The sequence below is a fragment of the Lotus japonicus genome, chromosome 6 (genome assembly GCF_012489685.1).
Source record: "Lotus japonicus ecotype B-129 chromosome 6, LjGifu_v1.2".
Lineage (NCBI taxonomy): Eukaryota > Viridiplantae > Streptophyta > Magnoliopsida > Fabales > Fabaceae > Lotus > Lotus japonicus.
In genome coordinates this window covers 46,105,974-46,124,009 of record NC_080046.1, presented here as the reverse complement: position 1 = coordinate 46,124,009, position 18,036 = coordinate 46,105,974, and the positions used below count along the sequence as shown (strand labels likewise).

Genomic DNA, 18,036 nt, shown 5'->3' with positions numbered 1-18,036 from the left:
ATTATTTGAAAAAACTACTTTAGATAATTATAAGCATGAGACAGATGAATTAAATTTTGTTCACAATCCAATATAAGTGGAAATGAAATTGAGAGAAGAGAGATGAGAAGAAAATTTTCAAATGACTCAAATGTATGATTTTATATTATATTCTAACACGCAAGACTAAGCTGTTGGGTAAGAAATCGACTCAAATGAATAATTTTATATTATATTCTAATATGCCCTCACATTGACTAAACATAAACATAATAGAAAGAGGTTGGTTAAATGTGGCCATGTTTCTATTTGAAATCTAATAAACATAAACAAAAATTTTCAGTGAAATATTTCGTATGAGGAAGAGAAATATAATATATACTCAAAAGAATGAAAAATTTATGGTGAAATTATGTCATTCGGGAATAGTAATATTTTTTTTAGAGAATGAAATTAGAAAAAATAGACTATATTTATTTGTTTTTAAGTTAAGGGTGAAAAGCTCATTTAGGATGAACAATTTACATGATAATTCTTAAAATTAATAAATTTTTTATTATTTCAGTACATTTTACATAATTTTTGAATGAGTAAATATATATAAATAATTAAAATTTAATAGGGAAAGTATGTTACACGAGGAGGAGAAAATCAATCGATACATATGCTAAAAGATCACACAGGAAGAAATATTTTACGTAAAAATATTTTCATGTAAAAATTAATAGGAAAAAATTTAATATAGTTTTAGCATTTTTATCATAATCCAAAAAAAAAAATTAAAAGCGTACAAATATATAAAATTTTAAAAATTAGCTAATGAAAATATGTCGTAGATTAAAATTTTAAAATGTTTCCTCTAGTCATCTAATAAATTTTATTTTAGTTTTTATAATTACGATAGATATTTTCACAACAAATATGTTGTCTGGTCCGGAAAAACAAATAAAACTGATAGCTATGTTTCAATTGTTGGTCCACAACATAATAGATCCTAATATATGTATTTTTTTCTAAACAAAATTTTTTTGTACCTCACATGTGTATAAATTGGTGTATGATTACAAAATACTATTGAGTTTCACAATTTATATTTTGAAAATATCTTCATTATTGTTATGATTGTTTTCCTTTTTAGTATCTCAACTTTTTCATAATCAAAATACTGATTGATATCTCAAATACAGTAGCAAATTTTGTTGCATGGGTAAAAATTTATAGGACAAAAAGTTTTCATGGGAAAAACATTTTAACATAAAAATGCTTTCATGTTAAATCTAATAAGATAATAAAATTTCATGAGTTAAGTACATTTTCATTTAAATCTAATCAAGAAAGGGTTTCAATTTATGTGTTTTTGACCACTTTCCTTTTGTTGTTATTTTTTTTTAAATAATCAAGGAAATGATGATGAATTAAATACGATTGCCAAATTCTCCGTGCATTATGCACGGGTAAAAAACACTAGTTCCAACAAAAGGAATATTACTACTGTTTCCTTGTTAAGGAATTAGGTGAGTAAGGAACAAAATCCGGCTAGCCCAAAATCAATTTCAGTACTCTTTTATTCCTTTACTATTGATTATTGAGTATTAGAATTAGGGAGATCTAACTCAACCTAAAAGTTAGTTTAACAGTTGATGATTGCTCTACCTTTTATAAACACTTATTAATTTGGTCACATCTTGTCAATGTGAGACTTCTAACACACCACCTCACGCCCAGGGCTAGACATCTAAAGCGTGAGTGAGTGTGTTAGAAGTCTCACATTAGCTAGAGATATGGCCAAAAATGTATTTATAGAAGGTAGAACAACCATTAACTCTTGAACTAACTTCTGAGTTGAGTTAAAACTCCCTAATTTTAATATTGAGAGCTCTTTCACCCACCCAAAGTCCTCCGAAATATATAAAGCCATCTCCACTGAAAGCACCTATCTGTAAGGAAGGAAATGGAATGTCGCATGAAAATTGAGCATTGCACGAGGCTTTTCTTTTGTTAGATATTGCAGGTTTTCTTTTTGGTAGATTTAGAAATACTCTACCAGGTACACTACAACACATTCAATAGTATTCTTAATTAAGTGTTGAGAAGTTCAACATTGACAAATTATTAAACCGAGATGACCGTAATATATGAGAAGAGTCACCTCTTGATCTTGCTTTTCAGGTAGAGTTAGACCTCACAAATTCTAATATCACTTTATTTGATGGATTCAGGTGGATCAAAACATGAAGTTCCTAAGTTGTATGCTCCAGCTCCTTGCGTTGACATTCACCCTTACACAAGCTTTGTATTCAAGAGTATTCAGAGGCAGCACAAAACCAAAGTACAAGCTTCCACCAGGACCTGACCCTCTCCCCATAATTGGAAACCTTCTTGCACTTGGCGAAATGCCTCACCAATCCTTGGCCAACCTGGCCAAGGTTCACGGCCCCATCATGACCCTAAAGCTTGGTCAAGTAACCACCATAGTTGTCTCTTCACCTGACCTTGCCAAAGAGGTGCTCCTAACCCATGATCACTCCTTGTCTGACCGAGCCACTTCTGAAGCAGTTCAAGTTCATGACAACCACAAATACAGCATGGCCTTTATGCCTGTGTCGCCTCGCAGGCGAGTGTAACGCCTCGAATTTCAAGGGGTTACGGTAACAATCTGATAAGGTGAATATGCAATATTTTCCAAAAGAATGTATAAACACGAGTATATTTTTTTCTTTTCAAATGTATTTCCAAAACATGTCATGCATACTCCCAACTACAAAGGGATTTACATCAAGCCTTGAACAAGGCGAGTACCCGAAACCCCAAATATAAATTTCTAAAATCGTTATGCCAGCTTAAACCAATAACTGTTAGCTCTCTAACTCAAGGCTTTAACTCTACACCCGACTCTATTCTTCAAGTCTTCCACAGTTCTTCAAGTTCTCCTCTCCGACTCGTACGAAGGTCAAGCTCCATCGAAGATTCTCCATCGCCTAATAGCGTTAAGCGCCCAAACAATAAGTAGCAAACAGAAAGGGTTAACTCCATGCAATTACCACGTATAAAAGAGAAAAGCATGTTATTCAAATCTAATACATGCCATGGTAAGTAAGCTACCAATTTAATTCAGGATAGATGACAACTCACCCTATCGATCATGAAATCGAATCATATATTTAACAGAATTAAACATATCAGCATATCAGCAAAATTAACGATATGGTTTTAAAACAAATACCAACAAAACTTAACAACATAAACTAACTCAGGAATCAATAACTTAACAGCATAGGTTAATTCAGATAACAATAACTTCAACAACATAACATCAAATAAGATATCATCAATCCTCAACAATATAACAACAAATCAGATATCAATGATCCTCAACAATATAACATCAAATCAGATATCGACAATCCTCAACAATATCAATCAAACAATAACGTCTCGCAAGACGGGACAGTCCTGAGAAAATATCCACTCCACTGTCACTAAGTAACGCCTCGAAGGACGGGATAGTCATGTGAAAATATCCACTCCACTACCATTTGATAACGTCTCGCAAGACGGGACAATCCTGTGAAAATATCCACTCCACTGTCACTAAGTAACGCCTCAAAAGACAGGATAGTCATGTGAAAATATTCACTCCACTACCACTAAGTAACGCCCTGAAAGACGGGATAGTCATGTGAAAATATCCACTCCACTACCACTTGATAACGCCTCGAAAGACGGGACAGTCATGTGAAAATATCCACTCCACCGCCACTTCAAGCAAGTCAAAATATCTCATCCAACTCAGTAATCACTCAAACAACAATCTCAAATTCAATAATCAAATCAGCATAATCACATGTTATTCATAATCACAACATTCGCACAAACACATCAAGCTCTATTGACGATGACACAATAATTCAGTGCTATAAAACATAATCATGTCCTATCCACTAGAAAGCAATAATGACAGAAATCAGTAAACGGCTGAAGCCTCTCAGAAAACGGAGACACACGTCTCAATAAGTTCACTCAGCTGAAGCCTCCAGAAAACATTTTCCCAGTTCAGTACAACAGTCATAATCAAATGCCAATCAAACTTAAACATCTTCATCTCAAACGCATGCAGTGTGATAAAAACATGCAAGACTCAAAGACGCGCTAAATCGAGTTACCCTTACCTTAGCCAATTCCCTTCCTAAACTGCAACTACAATCCAATCACATCCTTGCTTTCCGGTGCCGGCTCGCTTCCTTTTTAGTTCTTTGGTTTCGTCGCCAAGCGATCCCGTTGTCCGTACCCTTCATAAGTACATATGCTAAACCTTAGCCTCTAAGATCATATCTAAAGTTTCAAAATAAGTTTAGCTAATCATTCTAACTCACTTAGGTTAATGCATATGCTTTATGTTTCAAGGACTAAAGTCCAAAGAGAAGATATTTGCGAGTTAAAGAACGGTCCTTCAAAAGCCCATTAGGAAAACAACTCCTCAACTTTTAAGTAATTCAACCCTAGTCCCTTGACAAACACATAATCACGCAAAGGTCCTCATCTAAGAGTAAGTTCTTTTTCAACCCTCAATCTTTAATAAATTTATCAAACAAACCCCAAAACTTTTAAAACTCAAGTTTAACCCAAAACTCTTCAACCTCTTGTGTCTTAAGTCCAAAGTTTTCCCACAATAAACTTTTAGTCCTCAAACTTAACTTAGGATTTTCATTAAAGAAAAACAAGTTCAGAAGTAATTTTCCAAACCCAAAGCACGTACCATAGTCTCGGCCACACCTACATAACCATGTACAAATTTTCCTTTTTCGCCAAATCTATTTCAAAGCTATTTTTAGCACTTAAAACAACTAATTAAGGCTTAAAACAAAATCCTTAAAACCCCAAAACCACTTAACTCAAAGAAAACAACTTTTTAGAAAACTTAATACATTAACATGAAACTCTACTCAAGCACAACAACCTTTGTAAAGAGATTAGTAAAACATACTACGTTAGAAATATATATTTACTTCAGCCAATTAGCAGTAGAAAGAGTTTCAAATATACTTTATATTAAAGTAGACTCTTGAGGCTTTCTAAAAAGTGGTCATATACCTAAAACGGATAAAAAATGAGAGAGTTATGCAGTTTTCAAGTTGGAGAACCGAAACAGGAAATTGTCCCCTGCAGGTTCTGTTAGTGACGGAAAAACAGAGCTTTGTGACGGAAAAACTGATGTTTGTGACGGAATTCATAACAGAACGTGGTTTTGAAATTTCCAACATGTTCTCAGCACCATAACACTATCTCAAACACCAGATAAATTTTGAAATCAAATATACAGACATACTAATCAAGAAATTAAGGCTTTTACCAAGGAAAATGAGAAGATGATGGTGAAGGAGCTTAAATCCCTATTTCATGAAATGATCAGATCTTGTTCTAAGAATTTTGAAGCATGTAAATGAAGTTTATCAATCAGAGATAGCAAAGAAAAAGGTTTTACCACATGAGGAAGTAAAGTGGCATGGTGATGGTGTCTCCTTGTCATGATATGGATGATGAAGCTTGATTAATGGGGCTGTACGTGTTCCTTGTGGTGCTGGCCTCCTCGTGGTGGCCTCTTGGCTGGACATAACAGCCATGGTGAGGAGGAAAACGTGAAGGTGGTGGCTCATGTGGTGAGTGTGGGTGCTGCAACGTGATGGGAAGAAGGAAAAAAAAGAGGAAGATGGTGCTGCAATCATGCAACTAAGGAAGAGGAAGAAGTGGGTTTTAGTCAGGGGAAAGTAAGAAGAAAGTGATGTTGAGGAGAACGTGAGGATGCTGCAGAAAATGAAAAAGTGAAGGGAATATAAAAATGGAGAGGAACGTGAATTGCAAGTGGGAGAACAAGTGGTGAGATATTTGTTAAAGATATTTTAAGATATTTTGATAAGATATTTTTAAAACCGTACGAATCGATTTAAACATCGAATGATTTAACTCATAGAGTTAAGAGAAAAATATAAGGATGATATATTACTATATAAAAAATTATGAGGAACTCTATGGAATAATGGAATATAAATTTGAATCACTTTGAGCAAAATAAAATGATCAATGAACAAGAAAATTAGTAAGAACTGAGCTAAAGAATAATTGTGAGACAATTAGAACAAATATGACGTTGTCATATTATGCATCTAGCTAAGTATAAATGATAAGAAAATGACAATATTACTTATCATCATTTGAGAGGAAAAGACAACTGTCAGATAGCTAACGGAGCGTTGAATTGAGCTTATTGAATAAAACAAAAGTTATGGTTTATTAAAAATAAGAAGACTAATAATATTATCATTTAAATAATTTCCTTGATTCGTAATTAAAATCAAGTCAGAAAAGTAACTTAAAAATAATATAATATAAACACACAATTAATTTACATAACGAATATAAATAAATAATCTAGTTATTTAATTCATGGTCTTACAGCGAACACTGAGGAAAATATGCAACAACGTGTTGTTCTCACCCAAGAGTCTTGACACGAGCCAAGACCTCAGACGTGAGAAGCTGCAAGAACTCCTCCACGATATCCACCACTGCAGCCTTGAAGGTGAAGCAGTGGGTATCGGAAAAGTGGCTTTCAAGAGTGCTATAAATATGTTGTCAAACACTTTTTTCTCTTTGGATTTGGCTCGCTCTGCAGGTTCAGCTGAAGATTTCAAGGAGCTGGTGATGAGTATCATGGAGGATTTAGGGAAGCCGAACTTGGCTGATTTCTTCCCTGTGCTGAAGAGTGTTGATCCGCAGGGTTTCAAGAGTCGAATATCTCATTCTACTGGGAAGATCATTGATATCTTTAATTGTTTGGTTAATCAACGCTTGAAGATTCGGGATGTCCAAGGCTTTGACACGAATAAGGACATGTTAAATACCTTGCTCAATATTGCTCAAGGGAATAACGAAATGAAAGGAACCCAAATTGAACATTTATCTCTGGTATATGTTCTTTGCCCCCTATTTTTTTAATTTCAATTCCCTTTTTCATTAATAGAACAAGATCCTCCACCCGGCAATATCCGTATCTTACTAATGAAATTGTGACATGTTAATTGACATGATATAATTTTATAAGTAATGATTCATTCCCACTTCACATCACAAATCATATCTGCAATTTCTCTCTTTTCTCTTCTTTACCTAGGATGGACGTGAAAATGGAATGTCAAGAGAACATTATTCTATTTTTTTTGATTGAGACCGGAAATGAGACAACATACCAGGGTTGTCTAAACGACGATGAACTAATCATATTTAAAATAAGTGGGTTAGAACTTTCATATTTTATTTCTTAATTAATTTACTAATAATTATATTGATCCACTAGGGTGAGGTTAAGTAATCCCCATAGGTCATTTATCTTACAGACCTCATTCTTCATTAGTCCCTATTTATATAATATAAATATAGGTTTTTTTGGATAGTGAGCTAAGAAAATATGGTTACTTTCATTAACACCAGAAGTTTAATTTGTACTAAGTCTAAGGGAGGAACCCTAAAATGAAGGAGTGTTGGTGGACCAATCACAGCTAAAACTGGGTTAGAATTTTCATATTTTATTAACTAATTTATTTATTAATAATCTTATTTGTTCTATAGGATGAGGTTAAGTAACTTTTATGGGTCATTTAACCAACCTCTTACAAACTTCATCCTTCAATATTAGTCCCCATTTATATAATATAAGTTTGAGATGTTTTTGGACGGTGAAGAATAAAATGCTTTTGGTTTCATTGACACCAGAAGTACAATTTATGCTAAGTGAGGAACTCAAAAATGAAGGTTTTGACACACTCCATTTATGGTTAAAATTGTTTCCTCTTGTAGTACTAATAACTAGTCAGAATATGATATAAGGTTTTGAAATACTCCATTTTTTTATTTCATCTCATCATCAACTGAATTCTATTCCTATTTCTCTTTTCTTTTTATATCTATCACTCATTTATCTCTCTTTTATTCCAATCTCTCCCTTAACATGGGTGTATTAACAAAGCTTTTTACTGCTATAGTAGTTTTGCTCTATGATGTTATATAGATTATGACCTGTGTTGTGTAATTTTCTAATATATAGTTTATGAACATTGAATTTCAATTACCCATTTTGAAGTAGTGTAATGATTGATTTTTTTTTTGTGCTCAATGATTGTGACTTAATAGACTCTATTTGTTGCTGGAACGGAAACAATTACAACTATGCTAGAATGGGCAATGGCAGAACTACTCCAAAATGAAAAGGCAATGTCAAAAGCAAAACAAGAGATGAAGAAAATCATTGGCAAAGGTAAACCCGTTGAGGAATCAGATATTGCTAGGCTTCCTTATTTACAAGCAGTGATAAAGGAAACCTTCCGTTTGCACCCTCCAGTCCCATTTTTAATCCCTCGGAAGGCCAATGCAAACGTGGAAATTTGTGGCTACACAATCCCCAAAGATGCACATGTTCTATTCAATGTGTGGGCTATTGGAAGAAACTCAAGCATTTGGGAAAATGCAAATTTGTTTTCACCAGAAAGGTTCTTAAGCTCTGAAATTGATATCAAAGGTCACCATTATGAGCTTACACCATTTGGTGCTGGGCGGCGAATTTGTCCTGGAGTACCATTAGCTATGAGGACATTGTATTTGATGTTGGGTTCACTAATTAACTGTTTCAATTGGAAACTTGAAGATGGAGTGACAATAGATGATATGAACATGGAAGACAAATTTGGCATAACCTTAGTAAAGGCGCAACCAGTGAGAGTCATTCCAGAGAAAATAAACAATTAGAAAAGTCCAAAAATTAAGTTTCAGATTGTGGAATAAAGTTATGATTGGAGTGTATTGGTCATTTCCTCTAGTACTCAATGTTTTTTATGAATCTTTTATTTATTTGAAAGGTTCCTATCTAAATATATACTAGTATATTACCCTGTCTTGCGAGAATTTTAAATTATATGTAAGTTTCATTATGTTTATAAAGAATTTGTGTGTTTTATTCTGCAATTATTTTGTAAATTTTATGTATTTTGTCACAACTGTTTTTATTTAGTCTTGGTTGTAGTCAGTGTTTTAAAACTCGGCTCGGTCATCGACTCGGTTGGGGTACCGAGTCACTGAGTCATTGGTCGGACCAGTGGGTCACTGGTTCGATTGCTTGACTCGGTATATATTAAAAAATATAAAAAATGTCAAATTCAATATAAAAGTAATATATAAATAATAAAATGCGTCTCTTATCAATAACATTCGGATGGTGCAGTGGTTAGTCTTCCTCCATATATCCTCTATTGCATGTGTTCGAACCTTGCTGGCACCCTTTTTAAACACGTTTTTTCCTATTATATACAACATGTGTTTCTACTGGATTAAAAAAACACAATTTGAAAGGCTGATAACTCCTAGGCAATTTGAAAGGCTGATAACTCCTAGGCAGGTGTACCTATTCGTTAAGTAGTAATAAATTATCGAACTCAAGGATTGCGGTCGTCTAAAACAATTTAACCTATTAAATAACTAAAAAGACTAAGTAAAAAGGTTTTGGGGATGAATAATTGATGTAAAAGAACTTAATTAATTGCAAAGTAAAGTGAAAAACAAGTACGTAGTATTGAAAACAATCAAAAGGGGAAGTACCTGGGGTAGGATTTCTTCAATCTCACTTATGTTCTTAATAGGCTAATTAACTCATGAATTTCCTAACTTATTTATGGTGCTTGCCTAAGTTTCTACGTGATAATCTCTTAACTACGCATAACTTCCAATTAAACTGCTAACACTAATCTCTTAGTTCCTAGACGAATTTAATTAGAGAATTAAAACACTTAGTTACTAGCCAACACAATTAGAAGTTACCCTTATCTCTAAGGCGTAGGCGTTCCTAATCAATTCTTCACCGGATCCCTATTTTCTACCGATTTCTCAATCGCATACAAAATAGCAAAGTTAATCTTCATGCATAAAGATTCAAATATAAAAGATGAGAAATTCATAAATAAAACTAGGATTCATGAGTCAAAAACTAAATCAAAACATAAGGTCAAGAGAATCAAACCAGACACCCCAAGTACCTACGGAGGTTTAGCCAAGCATGGCTTCCATGATCAAATAAATTATTGAAATAAAAAAAGTTCTTCAAAAAGCTCAAAGTGATGCTAGGGTTCACTCCAAGAAGAAGGCTCAAAAGCTGCTCTGAATATATAGTAAAATGCATGAAATAATCATGGAGTGACCTAAAATAACCAAAATATCCTAAATAATATATCAAAATGCATGGAAATAAACTAGAAAAATAGCTTGAACACCCGAGTCATCAAAGGCCCAATATGTTAATTAATTACTAGACAACTCGAAATGGGCTTCCATATATGGCCCATCATCCACAAATTAATAAAAAAAATTAAAAAACGAAAAATGGGTGACTCGCCGGTTCAATTAAAAAACCGGCCGAGTCACCGGTTCGATCATTAAACCGGCCGGTTCAAAACGGTTCCGGCCGAGTGACATGCAGAACCGATCTGAAGTAAGGCTCGGACCGGTCAGGTCACCGAGTCCCGGTCCAACCGGTCGGACCGGCCGGTCCGAGCCGAGTCTTAAAACACTGGTTGTAGTGAATGATCCTAATATGTTTATTTAAATTTTTAAAATTATTAAGTTCTTTTGTAAAAAAAGAGAGGTCAATATTGTCGAAGTTGATGTTGCAAAGTACGATGTTTTAGGGTCAATTTGTCGACGGTGTCATTTTAAGTTCTTTTGTAAACTATGGAATATGTGCTTTGTAGATTGAATAAATGAAGCAAGATGAATTATAATAGACATTCATTTAAAATAATGAATCCTTCAAAAAGTGTAATGCGACGCTAAATCTTTTAAAATTTAAAGGTAGTTAGAAGGGGAAATCTAATATGCACAAAGAAACTTTTGTGTAACTTTGCACAAGGGTTATCTCACCCCCCATGGGGGGGTTTCCCGGTATTTAGAATTATTTATTTTTAAAAATAAAATAATCCCACATTTTCCCCACCAGTTTTGGAATATATAGTTTGGCCCTTTTATTATTTTTGATTTTGCCCCGTAGCTGTGGTAATTCTATGTTTAGTTAAACAGTAAAATGAATGTTACCGTTCATTAGAAAATTTAAAGCAGAGTTTTATTAAATCTTTGTTTGGTCATGATTGGTCATTAGTGCATTTAATCACCCCAACCGTAAAATCTTTGTCTGCTAATTAGTGGATTTAATGAATTTCATGTCACTTGGGTTCATAAGCTTAGATTTGAGATCCTGAGAGATTTAGGGTTCGTGCGGTTCAGAAGCGGCGTATTTCCCCTTTTCTCTGTGGTGTCTCTGTGTGGTATCTCCCCTTAGCTCTGAATCGGGTTCTTCAATTTTAGCCTCCTATTTCTCTTACCTGATTGATGACGTCTGAGTCGGTAGAGTCTCGTTCAAACTCTCGAAGTGAACCGATGGAGGTATGTTTTTTATGGGTATCAATTTCCATAATTTCATCCCATTCCTAGTTTCTGGAACCATATTTTGAGCTCGATTTGATTTTTTTCAGGAAGTACAACAGATGATACCAGGGATTGAAGAAATTGATGTGCTCGACTCGTGTTCGAATGAAGATGTTCAAGATAAGCAGGAGAAAGAGCTGGATCGCGTAGAAGAAGAGGATGAAGATTGTTCTTGCTCAGTCGATGAAGATGGTTTTGGCTCAATCGATGAAGATGGTTCTGGCTCAGAGGAAGAAGGAGATGGTTCTGGCTTAGAAGAAGTGGAAGGAGATAGTGATGGAGAAGAAGAAGAAGAAGAAGAGGAAGGAGATGGGGAGGGCGAAGAAGGTGACCATGGTGAAGAGATTGTTGAAATTCCAATCAATGGTGTAGAAGACATGAGCGGAGTCAATTTTAAGGAGTTAACAGTGAATGAACTAATTGGATTTCACTTTCCGAATCGCGAGGTGGGATTCCTGTTCTACAGTTGGTATGCAAGGATGCATGGTTTTGCTGCTCGTAAGTCCAGGACATTCAAAAACACAAAGGGTGATGTTATTCAACAGTCATTTGTGTGTTTTAGGGAAGGTAAAAGGAAAGAGACTTATGGAGATTGTTTGAAGCGGAAGTGTTTTCCTAGAAAAGAAACAAGATGTGGTTGCCATGCGCATTTGCAGTTGCACATTGACATTGAAGACAAACGATGGTATGTTAGATCTATTTATGATGAACACAATCACAAGCTGGTTGATCTTAGTTTGGTCGGTTTGTTACCTTCACATAGGAGGATGAATGAGGGTGATATCTTGCAAATGAACAACATGACCAAAGTAGGTGTTAGTACTCCACTATCATATGGTGTTTTTGCCAATCAGATGGGTGGGTATGAAAATGTCCCATTTAGTAAGAACAATATGTATTTCCAGCAAGATAAGCAATGGAGGAAAGATGTTGTTGATGCTAGAGGTGTGCTTAGCTACTTACGTTTGTTGAAATAGTCTGATCCCAACATGTTTTGGCGTCACACTGCTGATGAGGATGGAAGGCTTGACAAACTGTTTTGGTGTGATGGATGCAGCAAGGCCAACTATTCGATATTTGGGGATGTTTTGGCATTTGACGCAACATACAAGAAGAATAAATATAGGCGTCCGTTGGTGATTTTTTCCGGTGTGAATCATCATAATCAGACTATTGTCTTTGCTTCTGCTCTAGTGTCAAATGAGAAAGAAGAGACTTATGTTTGGTTGCTTGAATAGTTCATGACAGCTATGAATGGAAAAGCACCAATTTCTGTAATCACTGATGGTCATTTGCCAATGAAGCACGCTATCCAGAAAGTGTTCCCGAGAGCGTATCATAGGTTATGTGCATGGCATCTTTTGAGGAATGCTAACAGCAATGTTCCAGATCCTAATTTTATTTCAAAGCTTACTAGGTGTATGCTATGGGATTTTGAAATTGGAGAGTTTGAGGAAAAGTGGACTGAGATGGTTGCTGATTGTGGACTAGAAGACAATGAGTGGGTTAGGGACTTGTATAAGAGGAAGAATATGTGGGCGGCTGCTTATATGCGGGGTGATTTTTTTGGAGGATTTAGGACTACATCAAGAGTGGAGGGCCTACATGCACAAGTTGGTAAGTTTGTTAACTCTTGGAACAACCTTACGGATTTTATGCATAATTTTAACCGGTACCTTAGTTATCAACGTTTTAGAGAGCTTGAAGCTGATTTCGCCTCCCTTCACGGTGATCATGTACCATGGACTGGGCGAGCCCCTAGAGGGGCAACGCCCAGCATGTATCCCGCCCTGAGGCGGGGCCCTGACCTTCAGATGGGCCTTGATCTCGGAGGCCCAATTGGCCCAATAGGTAGTACCCAAGCTCTATAAATAGGAGGTAGTTATCAATTGTAAAGGACTTTTGGCTCATTTGATAAAATAACACATGAAATTCAGCATTCTCTCTCGTACTCTCTCTCCCTAGCACAATCTCTCTACCCTTTGGTACTATACCTTCCCTCAATGTTCATTCCCAGAACATTTGTCCTTCCCTCAATGTTCATTCCCAGAACATTTGGCGCCGTCTGTGGGGAATCGAAAACTTTCTACTCCCATTCACGTGGATTGATTGTGCATGAAGTTACCTCTGATTGTGATTAGGCAATTCTCTGGTTTTCTGATTTTGATTCTGTGACTAGTGTTGGTTCTCCGATCGAGTTTGCATCGTTTCTGGTTTGGATGGAGACTCGACGCAGGAGGCAGCATCATTCACCAATGCGACAGCGGATTTCGCCGCCTCGGCGGCCTCATCGTGTGGACCTGGATTCTCCGGTACGAACGACAGGAGTACAGTCGCCTTCTCCTCTTCCATCACCACCACCTCCTCCATCGCCTTCACAGGTGGGATCTCTGGAGCGCTCACCAGAGAATTCACCTGCTCCGGAGCAACAGCCGGCGGTGACACAGGAGCAATGGCGCCATTTGATGCGCAGTATTGGCAACATCCAGCAGCGGAATGAGCATCTACAGGCTCAGTTAGATTTCTACCGTCGCGAGCAGCGAGATGATGGAAGCAGAGAAGCAGACTCCGTGGCTGAGTTCCGTCCGTTCTCGGAAGATGTTGAGAATGTGGTGATTCCGGATAACATGAAAACGTTAGTTCTGGATTCTTACAGCGGAGATTCCGATCCGAAAGATCATCTTCTGTATTTTAATACGAAGATGGTGATAATTGCGGCGTCAGATGCGGTGAAGTGCAGGATGTTTCCATCGACGTTCAAATCGACGGCGATGGCGTGGTTCACAACTTTGCCGCGTGGATCGATTTCAAATTTCAGAGACTTCTCATCCAAGTTTCTAGTGCAATTCTCGGCAAATAAGAATCAGCCGGTGACAATCAATGACCTATACAATATTCGCCAGCAGGAAGGGGAGTCACTGAAAGAGTACATGGCAAGGTATAGCGCGGCGTCGGTAAAGGTAGAGGACGAGGAGCCTCGAGCTTGTGCTTTAGCATTTAAAAACGGTTTGCTGCCGGGAGGGTTGAACAGCAAATTGACGCGTAAGCCGGCGCGCTCGATGGGAGAGATGCGTGCTCGTGCCAGCACTTATATTCTCGACGAGGAGGACGACGCTTTCAAAAGAAAGCGCGCGAAGTTGGAAAAGGGCGACACGTCGCCCAAGCGCGTGAAAAAAGATAGGAGCGGCGAAGATAAGGGGGAAGGCAAACAGCAGAGGCCGGGTAAGGGGAAGTCGGTATTCAAACCGACCAAGGAACAGTTGTATCCACGGCGCGATGATTATGAACAACGTCGGCCTTGGCAATCTAAGTCTCATCGCCAGCGGGAGGAAACTGATATGGTGATGAACACAGATGTATCGGATACGCTCCGAGGGGCAAGCGACGCAAATCTAGTGGATGAGCCGGAGGCCCCAAAGTATCAGCCACGGGACGCCAATCCCAAGAAGTGGTGCGAGTTCCACCAGTCCGCCGGGCATGATACGGATGACTGTTGGACTTTGCAGCGGGAGATTGACAAGTTGATTCGGGCGGGATATCAAGGAAATCGTCAAGGCCAGTGGCGCAATGGAGGCGATCAAAACAAAGCGCACAAGCGGGAAGAGGAGCGAGCGGACACTAAGGGCAAGAAAAAACAAGAATCAGCGGCTATCGCCACAAAAGGGGCTGATGACACGTTCGCTCGACACTCAGGACCGCCCGTCGGGACCATCAACACCATCGCCGGGGGATTTGGCGGCGGTGGCGACACTCACGCGGCGCGTAAACGCCATGTTCGTGCCGTAAATTCCGTTCATGAGGTCGCTTTTGGATTCGTACACCCTGACATAACAATCTCGATGGCGGACTTTGAGGGGATAAAGCCTCATAAGGACGACCCGATTGTGGTGCAGTTAAGGATGAACAGTTTCAACATTAGAAGGGTACTCCTGGATCAGGGTAGTTCGGCTGATATTATCTATGGTGATGCATTTGACAAGTTGGGACTAACTGACAATGATCTAACTCCATACGCGGGAACCTTGGTAGGTTTCGCGGGGGAGCAAGTAATGGTGCGGGGATACATTGATCTAGACACAATATTTGGGGAAGACGAGTGTGCTAGGGTTTTGAAGGTAAGGTATCTGGTTCTCCAGGTGGTAGCATCCTACAATGTCATCATTGGGCGAAATACGTTGAATCGCCTTTGTGCTGTAATTTCGACAGCCCACTTGGCGGTCAAGTATCCGCTAAGCAGTGGAAAGGTGGGAAAGCTGAAAGTGGACCAGAAGATGGCGAGGGAGTGTTACAATAATTGCCTTAACTTGTACGGCAAGAAGAGTGCGTTGGTTGGTCATAGATGTTATGAAATCGAAGCTTCGGATGAAAATCTCGATTAGGAGGTGAGCAAATTCTGGCGAGCACGTTTGCTTTGGCGAGCTAGTGTTGTTGGCGATGGAGTTCGACGGCGAGAGAATGTCGTTGGCGTTGGAATCTAGCAAGCACGTTTTACTCCGGCGGCGGAATTCTGGTGGGCACGTTTTATTTTGGCCATGGAAGTTTGGCGAGTAAAGCGTTGCTATGGTTAAGATCGCTGGCCAACAAATTTTTCCAATTCCTTCAAACTTTTCCTCCGTCTTTCATTTGATTCCCTTCTCAGTTGTTGTATTTCCTAATTTTCTTATTTTGAAGTTGGTATTAAAAGTTATATTGTCTTCACTGGTTTTGATTCAGATAGAGAGGAGCAAATCGGATCAAAGAGAAAGAGCGGGTGAATTGGGGCACACCATTAAAGTTTTGTGAAACTTGGAAGATTTCCATAAGCGGTTTGTTATTGGGTGGGACAAGCTCCTGATGGCGCGATTTAGTTACAAAGTGAAACAAGTTTCACGATGAACTAAATTAGCCCCGGAAAAGCCCACGTAACAACCGGATTCATTGGCGATGTGTGGGGTACAAATTGCCCATTCTACTGAGCACCGCTTTGGTAATCCAACTGGCCATTGGAACCCAAAGCACTTTGCGTCCCGAAATGGGACGATCACACCAAGGGTGGCGACCTACCGCTAGGGTGGTGACCTCATGCCAAAGGGTGGCGACCAAACGCTATGGGTAGCGACCTACCGCAAAATGGTGGCGACCTACCGCAAGAGGGTCGCGACCTACCGCAAGAGGGTTGCGACCTACCGCCAAAAATGAGGGTAGCGACCTACCGCAAAATAGTGGCGAGCAAGTCAAACTAATTTCTTATAAGGCTAAAGCAAGATGGTGATGACGATGCGGCGGCGACTAAAAAATGTTTGGCGGAAGCATTCCAACATGATTTACAAAATATCCAACGGCGATATAAAAAGCTATGGCGAAGGGTTGCTTAAACATAGACGAATGGCGGAAAAGTACACTACAAGGTGACAGTAAAAGCTAAAGTAATGTTAAAATTACATTATTCATTGTTTTCTTTCTCCTGTTCTTCTTCAGTCGCTGTCCAGAGGTTTTGGTCAATCAGGGGAGGATCGTCGGGACCAACCAGTCCTGCGGTGGTTATCTCTTTCATTACTCCCATGGCGCTAAAGTCAAAGTTCGGGTACAAATGTTGGGCCTGATCTTTGGCGAGGTAGAAACCGCGCTCGCGGTTGTCAAGGGCGATGTCAGCGGCTTGTTCCCTCGCCTCAATGGCTTTGGCCTTCTCAGTCGCCAGCTCGTCCTCTAGACTTTTGATCTTTGTTAGTTGGGAAGCAATCTCAGCATCTTTCGTGGCGAGGGCCTCGGCGTGGGTTTCGGTTGCTTTCTTCATCTCCTCGGATGTAGCCTGCATCACCGCCTCCATGTCAGATTTCGCCAAGGCCAAGGACTCCGCAGACTTTTTCTCTTGCTCCGCCAACGCTTTTTTCACTAACTCCAGCTCAGCGCACAGAACGGCAAGCTCTGACTCCTTAGCAATCAGCGCCTCGCCTCGGGCGATCAAGTCCTTCTCAGCTTGCTCTTTCTCCTTCTTGCAAGCTTGAAGGCTTGCATCAAGCTCATCTGCTTCTTCCTTCATCAGCGCCAGCTGATCCTCCAGCTCGCCGATTTTAATCCCCGCCGTGCCAATCATCTTGTCGGCATAGACTTTATCTTTTCCTGCCTGCGTCGCTAGTTTGTCGAAACGCTTTTCCCAAGCAGCGGCGGCTTCTTGATGCTTAGCACTTTCGGCCTTCAACCGCTCAGCTTCAATGTTGGCGGCATTGAACTTCTCAAACGTGTGAGCAAATATGCATCCAGCGCGTAGGAGGCAAGCAAGAGTCTCCTCCTTGGTGTCATTCAGGCCCCGACTTAGAACTTCTTTTTCTATGACGTCACGGTTGAGACCAGCAAGTAAGAATTCTGAGGGTTCAACGGCGTTGGGGAGCATATTATAATAGCTTGAAGAACCGACCTCGGGAGCAGGGGCTTGTTCAATTTGAGCCGCTTCAGAGGTAGTGGCAGCGCCAGGACAGGATTTTTCCCCTTGATGAGGCGGGGAAGGCATGGAGCCCGCATCACGTGTTGAGGGCGGGCTAAGAGGCGCCTCTTGGCGAGGGG

General features: G+C 39.0%; 2 protein-coding genes and 1 long non-coding RNA gene across 3 annotated transcripts; 2 read left to right on the top strand and 1 right to left on the bottom strand.

Moving 5' to 3' along the window:
• Nucleotides 1-2,027: 2,027 nt before the first annotated feature.
• Nucleotides 2,028-5,601, bottom strand: LOC130723898 (uncharacterized). The gene is made up of 2 exons (XR_009014389.1): nucleotides 5,462-5,601; nucleotides 2,028-2,957 (listed from the first exon to the last, which is right to left on the bottom strand). It is a non-coding gene; the product is annotated as an uncharacterized LOC130723898 (long non-coding RNA).
• Nucleotides 5,602-6,382: 781 nt separating this feature from the next.
• Nucleotides 6,383-8,848, top strand: LOC130723897 (geraniol 8-hydroxylase-like). The gene is made up of 2 exons (XM_057575042.1): nucleotides 6,383-6,942; nucleotides 8,164-8,848. The coding sequence occupies exons 1-2, from the start codon at nucleotides 6,421-6,423 to the stop codon at nucleotides 8,773-8,775; spliced, it is 1,134 nt and encodes a 377-aa protein (XP_057431025.1). The 5' UTR covers nucleotides 6,383-6,420; the 3' UTR covers nucleotides 8,776-8,848.
• A 2,600-nt stretch (nucleotides 8,849-11,448) lies between these two features.
• Nucleotides 11,449-12,473, top strand: LOC130725417 (protein FAR1-RELATED SEQUENCE 4-like). Its single transcript, XM_057576649.1, has 2 exons — nucleotides 11,449-11,454; nucleotides 11,544-12,473. Exons 1-2 carry the CDS (start codon nucleotides 11,449-11,451, stop codon nucleotides 12,471-12,473), a joined length of 936 nt encoding a protein of 311 aa, XP_057432632.1.
• The last annotated feature ends 5,563 nt before the right edge of the window (nucleotides 12,474-18,036 follow it).

Coding starts and splice junctions, on each gene's coding strand:
- LOC130723897 (XM_057575042.1), top strand. CDS start 6,421: ATGGTCTTACAGCGAACACTGAGGAAAATATGCAACAACGTGTTGTTC. Junction 6,943..8,163: donor AAATTGAACATTTATCTCTG/GTATATGTTCTT, acceptor GTGACTTAATAG/ACTCTATTTGTTGCTGGAAC.